The 17718-nt window shown below is 35.8% G+C and overlaps 1 protein-coding gene across 1 annotated transcript in view; it reads right to left on the bottom strand.

Moving 5' to 3' along the window:
- Smc2 (structural maintenance of chromosomes 2) overlaps window positions 1-17478 on the bottom strand; it is a 54049-nt gene extending 36571 nt beyond the window's left edge. Inside the window, exons 1-12 of the mRNA XM_010614330.2 lie at window positions 17388-17478; window positions 16349-16549; window positions 15579-15728; window positions 14678-14800; window positions 12668-12706; window positions 11591-11701; window positions 11156-11200; window positions 9394-9627; window positions 9068-9217; window positions 2657-2890; window positions 979-1138; window positions 115-232 (exon numbers count right to left, since the gene is read on the bottom strand). Coding sequence (XP_010612632.1) covers window positions 115-232; window positions 979-1138; window positions 2657-2890; window positions 9068-9217; window positions 9394-9627; window positions 11156-11200; window positions 11591-11701; window positions 12668-12706; window positions 14678-14800; window positions 15579-15728; window positions 16349-16516 — 1532 coding nt within the window. The 5' untranslated portion in view covers window positions 16517-16549; window positions 17388-17478. The remainder of the gene's footprint in view (window positions 1-114; window positions 233-978; window positions 1139-2656; window positions 2891-9067; window positions 9218-9393; window positions 9628-11155; window positions 11201-11590; window positions 11702-12667; window positions 12707-14677; window positions 14801-15578; window positions 15729-16348; window positions 16550-17387) is intronic.
- Between the last annotated feature and the right edge of the window lie 240 nt (window positions 17479-17718).

Below are 17718 nucleotides of genomic sequence, written 5' to 3'. Positions count from 1 at the left end.
CATTTAAATGATAAGGAAAAAAATCAATAAAAGAAAAGCAAATTACAATAATTTCCTTAAGTAAAAATCTATGAAGATTACTACTAATTTAAAATACAAGTTTAAATATCTTACTTGTATGCAAACTGAAGATTGGGAAATCTGGCCAAGAGAGCTTCATACGTTTCTTTCAATCTACTGATATCACGAGACAGTTGCCTGCGCTTTTCCAAAAGGTTTTCTTCTTTATTTTCTGAGGAATGAATCATAAGTAAATAGAAACTTAAGTCTAAAAATTTTACTGTGTGAAGCAAAATTTAAGCTAACTTCTATTTCCAAAGCATTCCCAGATAGAAAATGCAAATTTCCCAGCACTCAGGAGGCTGAGGAAGGATTGCCATGAGTTCAAGACCAGCCTGGGCTACATAGCATGAGTTCAGAGCCAGCCTGAACTACAAAGTGAGATCCTGTCAAAACAAACAAACAAAAAAATATACACCCACACCCACCATATTAGGTTGGTCTATCAGTAATCACTATTTCCCATATTATCAAATGATAAAAGCAAACCTCCATATATACCTATATCTATACGATATCTATATAGATATCGTATAGATATAGATATATATACCATATAGATATATATAGATATAGATATGTAAAGATATCATATGTATCTATATGGTATATATACTACATTATTACTATTGACAAACAAAATCTTAATTCCAGGGAACAACATATACATTGCCCACTCATGTAGAAATATATAATGGTCATTTCGGAGCCTTAAACTGCCTGAAGAACGAAATTTTAGAGTTCTCAAAAATTTGAAGGGTTGTTTTATACTTATTTTTATGATTATACTTACAAATAATTTTTACACTAATACCTATTAACAGAGTAAATATTGTTTCATTTTCATGCATTCTTATTTCCTTAGGTTGGTCTACCAGTAATCACTACTTCCCATATTATCATATGATAAAAGCAAACCTTCATAATTTAATTTCTTTATTTCTGTTTCAAGTTTTTCTTTCAGTCTCTTTACAGCTTCTAAAGCTTCTTGATCCTTCCTATAGCCACCATCCATCTTCTTAACTTCTACTTGTTTATTCTTTAATTCTTGCTGGGCATGTTTCAATTTCATTTGAGCCTGTGATAGAAAAATGTAACATTACATGAGGTAGATATGCTTGCAATTAAATGGCCACAGATTCAGACAGTTTTAATTAAGAGACTTCAGCCTTGAAAAATGTGACTGTGTGGTCTCTTGGATGAGTATTTCAAAAGAGCAATGGTTTCACAATATTTTCTCCTCAAACATTAACTACTCAAGAGTAAGAATATATGATTAATGTAAATCATTAAGTAATTTGCAATATGTCTACATTTTTAATATGTATGAAGACAACATATTAACCAAATTGAAAACTTTTATCAAAGAATAACTCAGTTGCTAGTTAAATTTAAAACACAATAGAAAGTTAGAAATCACAACCCAGTTCCTTTCCATTTAAGTGTTCACTCTCAGTATTGTCTACTAACAGTGAAGAAGGTGCATTAAGTGCTATCAGCAGTCATCACAAAAGAAGCAGAAATTCCCTAAATTGACAGAGAAATTTAAATGCTAGGAGTTTGATATTTAAACACTAGTTACTTCTGAATTTCAGAAACCTGCAGTTTATAGAACTGAGAGTACATTTTAAATTCATGCTAGTATTTTAATACCTAGGTAGTAATATCATAAATGACAGAAAAAAACTGAGCAGTCTTTCTGCAATTGGGTTTTTATAAATTTTTGTGACTCATCTCTGTAGGAAAAGTTATGAATATGTTATTAATAAAAAAATTTGAGTAAGATTATAAATACAGACGTTTCCATGTATATGTTTTTATGCTGAGTCCTTGAATTAAAAAAAAAAAAATAGAGCTGGGCATTATGGCACAGGCTTGCAATCTTAGCACTATGGTATGCTGAGCAGGAGGATCACAAGTTCAAGCCTAGAATGGGCAAGTTAGTAAGATCTTCTAAAAACTGGACTGCGGATTTTTTAGGACGTACATTCAATCTTCAATACTGAAAAAAAAAGTAAATAAAAGAATGTGTACACTGTGTGTATATACATATTTGTCTGCCACTAAAACTCCTGTATTGACAGGACTTTAAGTTGCACTATTAATAAATTAGAAAATCATTTAATAGATTGTAACAATTTAAAATCTGAGTGATGAGACCAAAGAGGAATGAATAAATATGTGGCAGAGATACTTCCCTTGGAAATGTAAAGGTTTTAAGAACTAGAAATGGTAGGCAAAACAATAGTGAGGCCAGTTTGTTTTCCTCCTGTTAAAGCTCAAGACTTCAGCTTTAAGATTTTAAGAACAACAGCTAGAAAAGACGAGAATAAACTAACTTCCAATATTTCAAACAATGCCACAAACAAAGTATTTCCTATAGTTGCAAACTGAGCTATGTTAATGTGTTTTACAGCACCTTGACAATTTAACATTAGTTACCAATATTTAAGAATCAACATATTTGAATTTTAATATATGATACTACAGAGTAGCAAAATTAAGTAAGCACGTTCCTTGACACTGAACTGATTATTTTCAGTATTCTGTTAAAAAAAAAAAAAGCAACCACATAGTGCTCAGTATGTGTAATTACCTGTTTAGCCTCTGTCTGAGCTTTACTTATGTCATTTTTACAGGCTATCATCTGACCAGCGATAGTTGCTTCTGCTCCATCTTCATTACTGGACAAACCAGCGGAAACAGCATTGAAGTGCTGCTGTGCGGCAGCCAAAGCTTCAGCGTCTTTATTACTTGTTTCTTGAAGGCCATGCAGCCCATCTGTTATACTCTGAACTTCTTTCTCCTTTGCTGCTAAAGTTTTAGAATCCTTTAGGAAGAATTTCAAATTAGTAAATGTTGCACTTTAGGAAAAACCATCCACTTTTTATACACACATACCCTATGTCATTATATTTTTTTAGCAATTTGAAGAGGGAATAAAGAAAATAACTATTATTAACTTTAAATATTAATAACCACTTTGAAATTCACTTTTGAGTTTTTGGGATATGACTTTTATATTACATGAAATATTGTAATTCTATATGTGATAAAAAAATCCAGGGGATATTGGGCTAACAAAACTCAGTGCAGATTTTAAAACACTTAAAGCTAAAAATTAGTTTCTAAATCTATAAAACTGAAGATATAGCCATCTACACTAAGTTTAAAAGCAAAGGTTTTAGTATTAAAAGCATGCATATGAAAATATTTAAAAAATACTAAAGGATTTAAAATTTCAGTATTAAACAGCTATGGAAAAATGTATTACTAATACTTAATTTTTTAAACAGTGACCAGATACCTGACACTATATAAGGCATCACTACCGAGGGGGAAAAATCTAGTTACCTCATTTACACGAAGTGATCAGAAATTCTGGGACACTCGATTAGTACATATATCATCAAATACATCTTAGGCAGGTACTTACTATATGCCAGGCACTAACCCAGTAAATGGATTCTAACCCATTAAAGACAAAGACTATGATAAAGACTATGACAAAGATTATGACTGTTCTCATGAAGCCTGTATTCTAGGATAAAGATATGTTAAACAAATAAAGCAAGGTCAAGGAAAAGAAAGTGACGGGAGATACTTTATGAAAAAGGAAAACCTTTGTGAGATGACATTTTAGCAGAAGCCTAAAGTAACAAACTTGTTAAGCAAAAAGTTACAGCCCTGTACTTGGTAAGTCCTGGGAAACTTATTTGGGTATTTGAGAAAATATGACTGAAGCAAGTGAGAAAATGTAGGAGGGAGCCAGGGATCATAATATGAAATGCTTTGAAAGTCATGATGAAGACTTTAGATTTAATTACATGCATGATATTGAAACTACTGAAGGATTTTAAGTATGAAGTGATGTGATACAATTTACATTTCAGTTAAAAAAAAAACAAACAAACTACAATGCAGCAAGAGTAAAAGTATGGTAACTAATAAAGACAGTACCGCAGGAGCCCTCATGGGATGAGGTGGCTAGAAAGAGGTTGGCAGTAATGGAGGTCTTAAAAAGTGGCTGTACTTTTGGATATACTTTTAAAGTCAACAGAATTTGGTGACAGGCATTTAAGGTGGCATCTTAGAAAAAAAAAGGGGAAATCTCTGGTAACGGTGGAGCCATTTACTGACATGTGGGAAATTTCGTAATTCAGGTGGGTTTGGGTAGGTGGGGAAATGATTCCATCAGTTATGTTAACACTTTCTCTTAGACATATGGGTAAAAATTGTTAACAGTTAAGCACTTGGACAAATGAATTTGGCATTTGCAGGACAATTGTCTGGATGTCCTTGGACTGCCCCAGTTCTCCCCCCGCATTCTCAGATGCAGTTCCCAAAAATAACTACAGAATGTACTAGACAAGCAGTATCCTGAGATAAAGGAAAGGCCTAAATAAATAGTCCATGCTCTCTGTTCTATTCCCTCCCTAGAAACAGGATCTACTGATTTAACCCAGCAATGTACATTGCCCTGGGGGCAGTCTGTTTTCTGGAGTCCTTCAGCTGCAGATCAAGTGGGGGCATACAAAGATAAGACTCTATTCCTCCTGGTAGCTTTCCTGAGTTTTTGTCATTTACTACCTATTTGTGAGCAATAAATATTTTATATAATTTGTATGAAATGTCACATAAGACACAGACAAGCTGGAATGTAGTGCATAGTAAATCTGCTTCACAGAACTGGCATGGTGAAGCAGGTCTAGTCTGGCATAATGACAAAGGGAGAGTGGCCTCACCTTACTAGCTCAAATCAGAGACATAAGCCTAGAGGGTTCAGGCGTCAGACATCCAGGTAGATGCTTTATGGTGAAGGAAGCACAGTAAGTGGGACACAGGTCACTCTCTCACAGATGTGAATAAGCTGGCTGTATGTATGGTTTGAGACAGACAAAAAGTAATGTAGAAATAAGAAATTCAGTACGTTATCCCAATTTGGGGGGCACTTATATACTTGCTCATTCCAAGTCCCAGAGACGGGAAGTGGGTAGTCAGAGTGACCTTGAAGCATCTGAGAGGAAATCAACCAACAACAAACAGGCCTTCACAGAAATGGAGATTCATTTACCTAAAGGACAGATATGGAGAAAGGCCCGGAAACCCTATACAAACAGCTATAGTATTTGTCTGGTAAAGGAACACTGCAGATTCCACTGGCTCAGTGGCAAAGTCAGGAATAGGAATGTAGTATCCAAATATCCAAAGGAGGACAATGACCATCAACTGCTCTCAAGATAAGAGTAGGGAATAAAAGGGACTTCAGACTGTTCAGGACTTCTCAGATACTGGACCCTGTATGACAGTACTTCTAGGTCTCCTTAGGGCATTGATGGCAAACCTTTTAGACCTTTCAATGACACAGACTGCTGCTGCAGGAGTGCTATAGGTTAGCCACCACAACCTCAGGTGAAAAACCAAACTGATGTCCTTGGGCGATTTAGGGATGAAAGCAGTAACCCACATTCTTCTTCCTTGAGAGGTGGAGTGGGGCCAGCTGGGTGCCAAAGACAGGATTCCCATTGTGGAGTATAATACTGGCATTGATATTTTGGATGCTTGTAATGCAGAACATCACTACCTCCTGAAAGAGTATGTCCTCTCACAGGGAAGAGCTCAGCCTTTAACAGTGAGGCATATTTAATTCTGCCTTATTGCCTAAGTTATCCAAGACCCAACTGGTTATTCAACAAAGCACTATTCCAAATTAAGTGGTAAATAAGACTGTTAATCTAAAAACTTGCTACATAAAAATGTGTCACAAAAATACCGTTACAATTAAACAACTGTCTGACCCATCAAAAAGTCTTTCTTCAAGGAGAATAACAATGATCTATCATAGACTGAATATCACTGAGATGCACCAGCCTCTTTGATTTTGGACACAAAAGTTGCTTGAGGTGCCTACCAGATGAATACCTTTTGAACAAGTAATCCCTTACTTGCTAATGAGCACTGGAGGAGACTAAGCATCTTAATGCTGTGGGCAATGTATGTACTTTGTGTTACTTGACTGGGGCAAAATGTTACAATCAAAATTAATGAAATCTTAAGAATTCTAAGAGTACTCTTATAATGTTCCTTTGGTTACAGAGATAAGTGTCCCAGGAGTGATGATGAAAACAGGAACTGGACTGGTGCTAGTACTCTGTGTGCTCCATGAAAAAATTTGTATGTGGGAAAGTGAGCTTATGCACCTATGCTCTTAATGAAATTTCAGGATGCCAATGCTTCCACACCCATAAATAGGTCCTTCAACAACAAAATGAGGAAACAGTTGCTATGTGCATCCAAGAGCTACAACTTTTTGGACAATATAGGGTTAACTCAAATACAAAACAGGTAGTACCATGTCTGAAACGCTGGCAGATGGCAATATCATGTATATTGTGAATGCTGGAGGTGCCGCTATCATCATTAACAATGAGACATACCACCAGGTCAACAGCTTATAACTGTACTTGCGAAGGAGCTACCCCGAGATGTAAATAACTCACTACAAAATCTTGAGAATCGTACATTACAGTCAGTACTCAAAAGAAAGCTATTCGTGACATAGCAGATACTGCTTTCACCAACGCCACTGCCACTCCTTTGGCCATTCAGTTATTACCATAAAAAAGACTATTTAAGACAGAAGAACTAATCTAAACTTTGTGAGCCCAATTGGAAAAAGTGTATGTGATTGTCAGCATCAGAAGCAGGCACACCAGCTGCAGATAGTAAGGTTACTTGCATGATCCTTCTTTGAACACTTTAACAAGTCTATATTTGCATCATTGGATCTGAGCTAAATCATTCTCCAGGCAGGCCTGATCACCTTGCTTGTGGTAACGGTACCTATTCTGGCTTTAACTCTACAATGTTGCATAGTGTCAGTCAAGGTGCTACATCAAAATAAGACAAATCTCCTCCTTTCTGGATTTGGAGAGATCCACAGGAAATGGAAATAGATTTGCTTTGTTAAAGGGGATGCTGGGTCAGGGGACAGACTTCAGGATAGTTTTCTGGGTGGTCATGGACTGACTCAACTGGCTGGTACTTCTCAAGAATAGCCACAGAATGGACTGGTTATACAATATTCTGAGTTAAGGAAGGACTCTGGTTCCATCCAGTCCTTCCCCAAAATGATGTCCTTCAATTCTTCAGCCTGGTACCTCGTATCACTTTAGGGCTGTGATGGTGGACCTTTTCAGAACTTTCAATGATACAAAAGCCCACTGCAAGGCTTGCCAATACTGCCTTAGAGTATAAATCCCAGAGCAAGCTGCTTTCTGAGGTCCCTCAGCTGTCAATGAGATGCAGATGAGATTCTATTTGCTTCAAGGAAGGTTTTCTTAGCCATGTGGAATCAGCTCACAATAAATTCTAGGCTTCTCCTGTCCTCTGCTGAAGCAATCTGTAAGTAATAAACCTACATAATGTTTTATGTATGTGTTCTGTCTTACTGGACTCAGTCAATAACCAGTGCACAATGAATCTGCTTCACTTAGTTTAGGAAAATAGTTAAACCTAGTTTAAAATTTGAAAGCATCAACATATGAGGCCGACAGTATTTAGAGCCACAGGGCTAGATGAGATGCCTAAGAAGCATGTGTGAAGAGAAAAAGTCTGTGTGCTAGCCTGAGGCATGCTAACATTCAGATATCGAGAAGAGTAATAGGATGCAGAAAAGGAGACCAAAAAGGAGCAATCAGTGGCCCTGCATGAAGCTTAAGGGCCTAGCAAGATTAAGGCAAAATATACCAAAACCAAGGGAGGTATGCACATTTAAAGCTTTAAAACCTGATTTAAAAAGAAATGATGAACTGACTGAGTTCAAACAGCAAATATAGTCAGTGCTCTGAAAATGTCTAAATCCTTACTAGTATAAAGAAATACTTTTTTCTGGGAAGTCAACTTTTTTCTCATAAAAAGGCAGATGTATGTTTCACTGAGACAACAGAATCACCCTCAAGAGAACTTCCATAAGCTCCATTCCACACCCACTCATCTACCTGCACATGAGATTATATTCTTGACTCTTCTGTCACTATGATTATTTCTACCCTTCTGCAAAGGCTATTTCCTGTAACTGCACACCAGTTCCTACCCTACTCTGACTTACAGAGGGAATTATTTCAACAATTTTTCCATCTCTCTCTTCTGAATCACAAATGCTGCCTTTGCTACTAGATTTTTTTTCCATCAATACTATATCTTCTTACTTCTATATCCTCATTAGTTCCCTTACCCTTTAATTTTTCATAACACTTCTTGAGTTATACACACTCACTCACATATATTTTTCTGTCTTTTCCAAGAGCACGAACAAACTCTGGTCACGATCGCACAATCACTTTTCAAAATATTTATTCATATGGTCTCTAGGACAACTTACTCATTTGATTTCCTTCATTCTCTCTTCATCTCCTTGCTCATTCTTCTCCATGTCCTCCAACTTCTATGTCAAATTATCACAGGACTCAAACTTGAAAACTCTATGTACTCATTATTGATAAGTTTATCTACCCTCATAAATTTAAACTCATCTATATACTGATTAACTCCAAATCTGTATTTTTAAAGACTGTGTTTAATATTCATATATTTACTTACCTAATCAGAATTACCACTCAAAACATCTAATAGGTATCTCAAGCTGATCATGTTGCTACTGTACTTACTTTCCTACTCTAACTTGTTCTAATTTTTACCTTAGCTAACAGTAACTCTATACTCAAACAGCTAAACGATTCAAAACCTAAATTATACCCTCTTCATCTAATTATACCCTCAGTCATCTTCCATGATTTTCTTTTTCTCCACATCAGTTATCACTGTCCAACATAACATGTACTTATTTTATCTTCATTCCCCTGACTGGACCCACATGGTGAGAACTTTTGACTATTTTTTCCACTGCTAAATATAACCAGTCCAAACAACTGAACTTAGTCCACAGTGGGTACTAAATATTAACAGAATGGACAAACGTATATTAATGGAAATTAAGCCTGCTTACCTCGACCATATTTTTTTCTAGCTCTTGGCGTTTGTTTTCTTCACTTGCCAGGTTTTTCTTTTTGAGGTCGAATGCACTTTGAGACTTAGTATTAACTCGCTGAGCCTCTGCAAGAGCATCTTCTAAAGATCGGAGTATGCCTCCAATTTCCTGTATTTAAATGCGTATAACTCAATTAACTTACTGAAAATATGTTCACGTCTCAATGTTCTTCCATGATTTCTATTTGAAATATTTATTTTTAAAGCTATTTTATCTTAAATTAATACAGAAAATGAAGCCCAATGATAGAGTATATTATCTGTTCTTACTTAATATGTTCTGACCTTATCTTTTCGTTTTTCCAATTCTTCTATTTCACGATTAAGTGCCTTTATTTTTTTATCATTCTCAGATGATTCTTCTTGAAGCTTTATAATTTTATCCTGCATTTCTTTTAACTCCTCAGCTGAGCGCTCTTTAGTATCTTCAGCCAGCAAAAATTGATAAGCAATGTATAAACGACTCAAATGTTCTATTTCTCTCATTACTTTTTGGTACTCCAAATAGGAAGATCTCTCCTGCAAGACAAATAATAATAAAGAATAAATCACAATTCATAGTTTTAAACTATGGGAAAAATCAAACTATAGCAACACATATCAGATTTCCCATTGCAGCTAATAGATTTAAATGATCATGGCATTTTAATTTTAGGAAATTTAAAATAACATCAGAAATCTGGCTTTTTAGACGGTATTCAAGCACTAATCCTACATGACTAATTTTTCTAATATACAATCAGGAAGTTGGATTAACAAGGAAAGTGACCACAAGGCCCATAAACTGGTAGTAAGTGCCATAGTAGTATTACCATGATGCCTACCCTAGCATTCTTTCAAGTACACCAAAAGCACTTGTTCATACAAGATAAACTTGATTCACATAAGGATCTGGTAAAGCAGACTAAATATCAAGTAAAATACCTAATTTTGAGATGAAGAAATAAATTCAGTGGTTAAATAACCTATCCATGTTACAGATATTCCTTGTTCAACAACTGACCAGTTTCATGATGGTTCAGACTCATGACCTATTTTTTTGTACAATTCTATACATCTTGTTTATAAAACCTCAATGTCTTCTTTTTGTACAGTATACCTTATTTATACATTTGATTGTACTGTACAGTGCTATGGTTGTTATACACTGCAGTAATACATGTAAGAGTTACACAAATAACAGCAAAGTCATCAAGTTGGAGTTTCTTTATTTTGTTCTACATATTATAGTGTACATGCTATATACAATTCCTCATTTAGTGACCACTCCATTGAATGAACTAGCCACAGGATCTTAATTGGTTGCTAAACAAGGAATGCCTGTACCTGATTTAGAAAGAATAAGGCAGAATCAGGTCTGAAACCAAAGTTTACATGTCTAATGTTTCTAGTTAAGCACACAAGTAAAGGGAGTACCTACAAGATCACCATTGTTCACTTTTCCCAGTATTAAACTACTGATTCAGAAGACAACCTTAAACAGTGCCAACTCTAATGGGCATTTAACAAATTCCTATATGGGTATCCATAAAGACAGTTATTTACAAATATATTCTTTCACTGAAACATTGACAGGTTCTATGATATAAGAAGGTGCAAATATTATAGACAAAACCTAATTTTATTTCAATTCCTTCCACATAAAATGCCTTAAGAGCAATGACTGGGATAGTTACCATTACCCTAGAAGTAATCTACTCTACCAGTGAAGGTTACTAAAAGTGCAATATCTTTTAAGAAATGTTGTTTCGGTCAATTCTAATTAACCAGGAAAGCCAGACTTGCTTCTATTCAATAAAGATTTCAGAATTAAAATCTAACATAATTTTCTGAGATTATAAAGATCATTCTCCAAAATCATGACTTAATGGGCAGAAAATATGTATCTTCTACAAGCCTAAAGCTGAGATATGGAATATCAACTCTAATTCCCTGTTTCACCCCCAAAAAATGGTATATACGTCATCCCTATTTGCCTGATTTTGGATGTATCATCAATTTTGAAAGACATTCTAACTGGCTGTCCTCACATAAGAAGTATACATACCTCTTTTAACTTTTGAATGGTTGGAGTAATCTCTTCTTCAAGTATCTGAAAAATACAGGAAAAACCGATATTTTCACTATGTCAAAAACTTTTAAACCATTTACAAAATATTTAAAAAGCCAGGTGTAACACCAGCTACTTGGAAGGCTGAGACAGGAGAATCATGAGTTCAAGACCAGCCTGGGTAATTTAGCGAGACTTTTTCTCAAAATAAAAATACATAAATAAATGAAAACAGTTGGTATAGCTCAGTGGCAGAGCATGTGCCTAGGCTGTAGAAGACCCTGGGTTCAATTACCACTAGAACAACAACAAGACAAGTAGTACAGAAGAATGCGGAAAACTAAAGGAAGAAAAATTTTCTCTCCTTACAGCAGAAACTCCAAATGCAAAACTGCACTCTTCTTCAAAAGTATTTTACATGAGTTTAATTACCGTCTTAATTTCTTTCAGCTTGGCCTCCTTTTTTTCTATAGTTTTCTGGGCAGCTATTTTTTTATATTCATACATCCTGGTTCCAGCTGCTTCTTCTATCATAGATAAGATCTAGAATGACAAGTGCATTAATGCCACATTTCTAACTATGCTTCATTAGAATTTACATTAGTTATATCATTTATAAATTGATCTCACTAAGCATCTTACTGAAATACCCTTCTCCATGACCCATAAAAGAGAAACAAATAAAATCCATTCAAGTCAGACTTCAGCCATTTGTGCCAACATGGCTGAAGCATGCCATGCATTTGATTCCCAACTGTGGCAAATGTGTTAACAACTCGGGCAAAGAATTTAATTTTCTTTCTGACTCAGTTTCTCCATCCAGAGTACTGATGTCTCATAGCACCATTAAAAATTCAAGAAAATACATATGAAAAGCCCTCTGAAAAATGAAAATATGAACTGCAATTGCATAATATGGTCAATTTTGCTAGCACTCTTTTTTCAGATGCTTCTATTCACCATCAATCCCGAGATCAAAAGAATTGTCTTTTTGAGGCTATACTATGTCTATATACCTGTCAGGTTTCAAATTAACAGATTCCCTTTAAGATATTATTCAAGGAAAATAAGCATGACCTATTTTCAAACAACTAGTGTTATCAATCATCAATCCTATTAGCTGCTTTCAATAGAAAAATACATCTAAAGAGCCCTTTTTATATAAAAAAATTAATTCCTTCATTCCAACTCTTTTCAGGGTAGTTCCAAAAGAAACTAAGTGTGTTAGTAATCTATTCTATGAAATAAACTAATTCACACAAATTTTTTCCTGTCAGGTTTTTCTGTAGGAATTAATCCTGACATAAATGACAGTTAAGCAGGGCTGCTTTATACAGTCAAAATCTGTTTTGATACTAAGAATATTGCTAAACATTAACCTACTCTCTTTACTAAACATTCTTAAATAATGTTTCCAAGAATTTTAATGCAAGAAATGATTTTAATTGCATAGATTTAAATAAAATCAACAATTAGCATACATTTATTATTCACAAAAAGCAATCTTACCTCTGGAGGTTTCATATTCAGTACTTTGGTAATTCGACCCTAAAAATAAAATGGGAAACTTACCATAATGATAGCAAATTATAGAAACTGTGATCTAAAGGCATTCATTGTAATCTATTAAATGGCTTTATGTCTTTTTTGTTGTTGTTGTTGGTACCAGGGATCAAACTCCAGTCCTTGCACTTGCAAGGCAGGTGGTGGAACACTGAATTAAATTCCTGGCCCTTGCTGTATGTCAATATACTAACCTTTGGGAAGATTTTTTCCTATATACATGAAAAGATATTACTTCTGTTAAACTTATAACCAAGGTACTTTTAGTTTTAGAATTTTGGAACTTTGGTATTCATTTTCTCAGTTACCAGTTATATCAATTACTTAAATTATTAAATGATATAAATAACTTACTAAATGAAACAAAGTTAACTCAGAGCATGTTTCTACGGCAGTTAATATTAGAAACATTGATGTAATTCTAAAACATGTATATAATTTTAGCATAGTGAACATCTCCCCAATTTTTATACACCTTTAAGATAACTTCATAAAGCAGATCACAAATTTCTAGACCTCAGAATATTTTATTTCAATGCCAAAAAATGCTTTGAATTTGTTCACTACTATAACAACGATAACAAAAAAACCCTGCACACTCAAATCTCAGAGAATTATATTAGTCAGGATATAAATTCATTAGAAGAAATCACCAGCTTCCCAAACTGGGGAATATTTTTACTGGTATAATTTGAATGTGTTCTCTAAAGTTCATGTCTTGGAAACTTAAATGTCCAATGCAAGTGACGTGAAGTAAGGCCTAATAAGAGATGATTAAGTCATGAGGGTTCTGCTCTTATGAAGGGATTTATGATGCCAGGGGTGGGTTAGTCATTAAGTGGGCCTTTAGAAAAATGATTTGGCCCTGCTTATTTCTTGTGTTCTATAGTCTACTTTGCCCTGTGCCACACCACAGGGTGACACAGCCCTCATCAGATGCTCATCCCATGCTGTAGGACCTCTAAACCTCCACAACCATGAGCCACACAATTTCTATTGTTTATAAATTAGCAAGTCTGGTTTCTGTTATACCAACACAGAATGGACAAACACAAGATCCTAGCAACATCCTGTCATTGACCTTGCTGTGGTTCTCTCAAAGAGTAGCTGGATGAATCAAGTGAAGTAATAAATTCAAGATAATATCAGCCTTTACTTTTCATTTGCCTAAATCGCTAAAAAAGAAAATTATTCAAATTTTTATACTAGAATCTTAAAATGTATTAACTCAACAATTTAATAAGTGAATTTATTCTGACAGTTTTTTATACTTATTATGGTTTGTGTTAGGTGAAGCCTCAGGTGGTCATAGGTGGGGCTTTTTTAGGTGGACAGATCTAGACAGAGTATGTGACTGATTCAAGGTATAATGCTAGGATTAAGGGTGGGTGATTACTCAATCAGTTCACTGATTGGTTTGGCATCTGCCCTAATCCCAGTAGCACAAATATAATATAAAAGGGGCAAAAAGATGCTACTAAAATCTCTTGCTTACTTTGCGATCTTCTGCCCACCATGAACTGTTTCTCTTCTGCAATGCTACCCTGCCTCGAAGCCAGCTGATTATGGACTGAAATCTCTGCAAAGTGTGAGCTAAATAAACTTTGGGTGTCAGCTATTTTGTCTCAGCAATAAGAGAAAAGTAGCTGAGGCACTTAGTATTTCTTAAAAGGTGCCCAGATACAGCATAACAGTATATAAAAAATTTTAAATTGGAAAAAGTCAAATAAATGTAAAAAGAAACTAGAAAATCTTAAAATACAAAGTCAGGGCTAGGGATTTAGCTCAGTGGTTCCGCCGCCTGCTTTGCAAGTGTAAGGTCCCTAGTTCGATCCCTTGTACCAAAAATAAATAAATAAATTGAAATAAAACAGAAAGTCATCCTATTATAATAACTTAAAAATAAAAGATATTAAAACTATTATAAAGGACATACAGAGACTTCAACTAAAATACCTGCATGATGAGAAAATGAGGGTTGTTTACATTCAGGCCAACAGAACAGAAGAGATCCTGTACTCTGGTGTTGTTTGCATTTACTCCATTGATTAAATATTTATTTCTGCCACCAATAACCACCTAAAGAGGAATTATTTAAAATATAAATGTGCATGCATATTTTATGCAAAATGATAAATTACAAAATATGCTACCTTGAATTTATTTGTTCAGTACAATTAACCGTAAACAAACTAATCCTAAGTAGTACAAGAAATATGCTGAGATCAAAATGATTTCTAATTTGAGTCTTGCCAAACTTTCTAAGTTAGGCACTTCTACTAACCAGTTATACAATCATGCATAAGCCTCTTAACCTTAATATTTTTCCCAAAATGGAGGTTATCTCAGATGATAGCAAGGTGTCAGATAACTGAGATGTTCAAACACAGCCAGAGAAGATATGAGTATGTTTCAAGAATGGTTGAGTTCAAGCATGGCTCAGTGCTTATACTGCATGGAACACCTTATAGATTTCACTCAATCCTTAGTTAATGTTGGAATTTCCATCATCAAAATACATCCAGAAATCACTTAACCAGAGAACACATTTACGAGAACTGCATCAAGTGATTTCATCACTGTGCAAACATAAATCTACTTACACAAATCTAGACAGCTATGACATCACTCGGTATCAACATGTGAGACCTATGTCACATATGCTCTTTATCAATGACTGAAACATCATTCCTTGGTACACGAATATGTACAATATTTTTAAGGACTCTAGTCAGTATGTGATGGATCAATTTTGCTCATAACTTTTTCTGACATTTTTGGCAAGGCCATACTACCAAATAACACATCAGTCATTAAAGTTCTTTGAATAGTATAGAAATATTTAATAGTCACTCACCTGCCTTGTAACTGTGATTTCATCATGTACTTCAAATCCCAAAGGGCTTTGCTTTTTGTCAGAATTATCAAAGGTGATTGACACAGATGCTTTGGTAATTCCAGCCTGCCCATTTTTGTAAACTAAATCTTGTAGATTAGAAGCCCGAACCTAAAATGAAATGTTTATCAACTACAAAACCCCATATTGTACAAAGGAGCATCAAAACTGGACTGCTTACTATGGAAAACCCATTCATACAGTAATCACTGAGCAGACAAAAACGAGTCAAAACTACTGGCAAAGACAGGACAACAAAAGACCTGCAAATGGGCGCCTTTCTCTACAGAATCTTTTCAGCTCTGAATTGTTCTCTATTCATTACTTACAAAAGTTAAGTTGCAAGAGTTAAGGGAATACAGTGCCTATGAATTTCTCTAATCATCCAATTCATTAGTATGTTGTAAAAAGGAACAGTTACCCAGGGATGGGAAACAAAAACAGGGTGCTGTGAAATGAGGCTGTCTTAAAAACCACAATTCCTAAATCTGGGTATTACTTCCAAACATCTTAATGGGATAGACCTTAGGCAACAACTCTAAAATTTCCATTTTCTCATCTAGCAAGTGGGGTAATAAATAGTTCTTTAAAGGGCGGCACTGAGATATAAAATAACTCACATAAAAGTACAAAAATGTAAATGAAGAAAGCATCAGCAATATTCTCCACAGTTTAGTCAGGATTCCCTTGCCAGAGCTGAATTTTTACAAAGCAGAAAGTTCACACTTTACCTGAGACAGGTTGGAGATGCCCAGCAAAAAGCAGATGGAGTCCAATATGTTGGATTTTCCACTACCATTTAAACCAGTGATAGCATTGAAGAGGGGGTCAAAACCATTGACTTCAGTCCTCTGAGCATAAGACTTGAATCCTTCAAGAATGATTGACTTAATATGCATTTTCCAATATTATGTTGGGCCAGTAAATCTCCGCTAGAAATTAAACAAACCACAAACTAGGTCTGTACAAAATAAAGTGTAAACTTACAAGTGTTTGACACTAAAAGAGGAATGATAGGGCAACAGAAATAGCCACTTGCCAAACTACCTTCCCCAATGTAAAGTATCTTCCTCCTACTTAAAAGCATGCAAAAGCTAACCATTACGTAGTTCAAGCATTTAACTTGAAAGTCGTTCTCTTACACCAACTTCTGCAGGCTTGTTCACTTTTATCATAGTCAACTACCGCGGCAGACTACTTACTGATCACAGTATTTATCTCCCAGTTTGCCCACAGTGCTCTGATACTGGCATGGCCCCTCACTCCGTTACTGCACTCACATCTTTGCACAAATCTCACTTTACCGGATGAGGTTCTTCCTGGCCTTATGAGAGCGGTCCTTTCTGACCACCCATTCCCTCACTTTCTTTTTTCTTTTCCCTCCATGAAACTTAACGTTGTTACTAAACGCATTTATTTGTCTATCCAGTTCATTGTAAGTTTCTGTAAGATGTCTACCTGCATCGCTGTGGCCCAGAATAACTGCCCGACTATCGAAAGAGATGAACCTCATATTCTCCAACAGTGCTTGTGCCCAGACCATTCATTCGCCTCCAGTGCATTTCTCTCTACACTAGCTCGCCTCACTCGGAGACAGGAGTACTAATCTTTATCCCTAATCAAAGCTGAAGCCCCTCCTAGCTACTCGCCCGCCGAGGCACCAGGCCGGGCCTCACCCGCCGCCCGTACGCGACCGCCTGGGCGCTGCGCAGGTAGCCAGGTCCCCAGAAGCTTCTCTGGTCACAGGGACGGACGGGAAGCCAACCTTACCTAGCTTAGGGGGCCACAAGGCCAACTTGACCATAGCAGAAACAACACCAGCCCTAGTCCCTACATCCGCGCCGGAACTATTTATTCCTTTGAATTTCGGCGCGAGCAAAGGACCCCACCTCCGCAATTTATTTCCTGTGTTGGTGCCTAGGAGCTGCCTGATTGCAGGTTTCATCTTTTCTCTCGCCTCAAAGGATCACAGGGACAAGAAGATAAAAAAGAGAATTTCCACAGTAGCAGATCCGAGTCTACAACGAAGTGAGAGTGTTGACTAAAGGAAAAAGTAGTACACGTTGACAACAGCATCCGGCATTCTCTGGGCACCCCCACA

The sequence above is a fragment of the Fukomys damarensis genome, unplaced genomic scaffold, assembly GCF_012274545.1.
Source record: "Fukomys damarensis isolate Sample0158 unplaced genomic scaffold, DMR_v1.0_HiC HiC_scaffold_36, whole genome shotgun sequence".
Lineage (NCBI taxonomy): Eukaryota > Metazoa > Chordata > Mammalia > Rodentia > Bathyergidae > Fukomys > Fukomys damarensis.
Note: the sequence above shows the minus strand (reverse complement) of the source record. Positions and strands in the feature narration are given on the sequence as shown.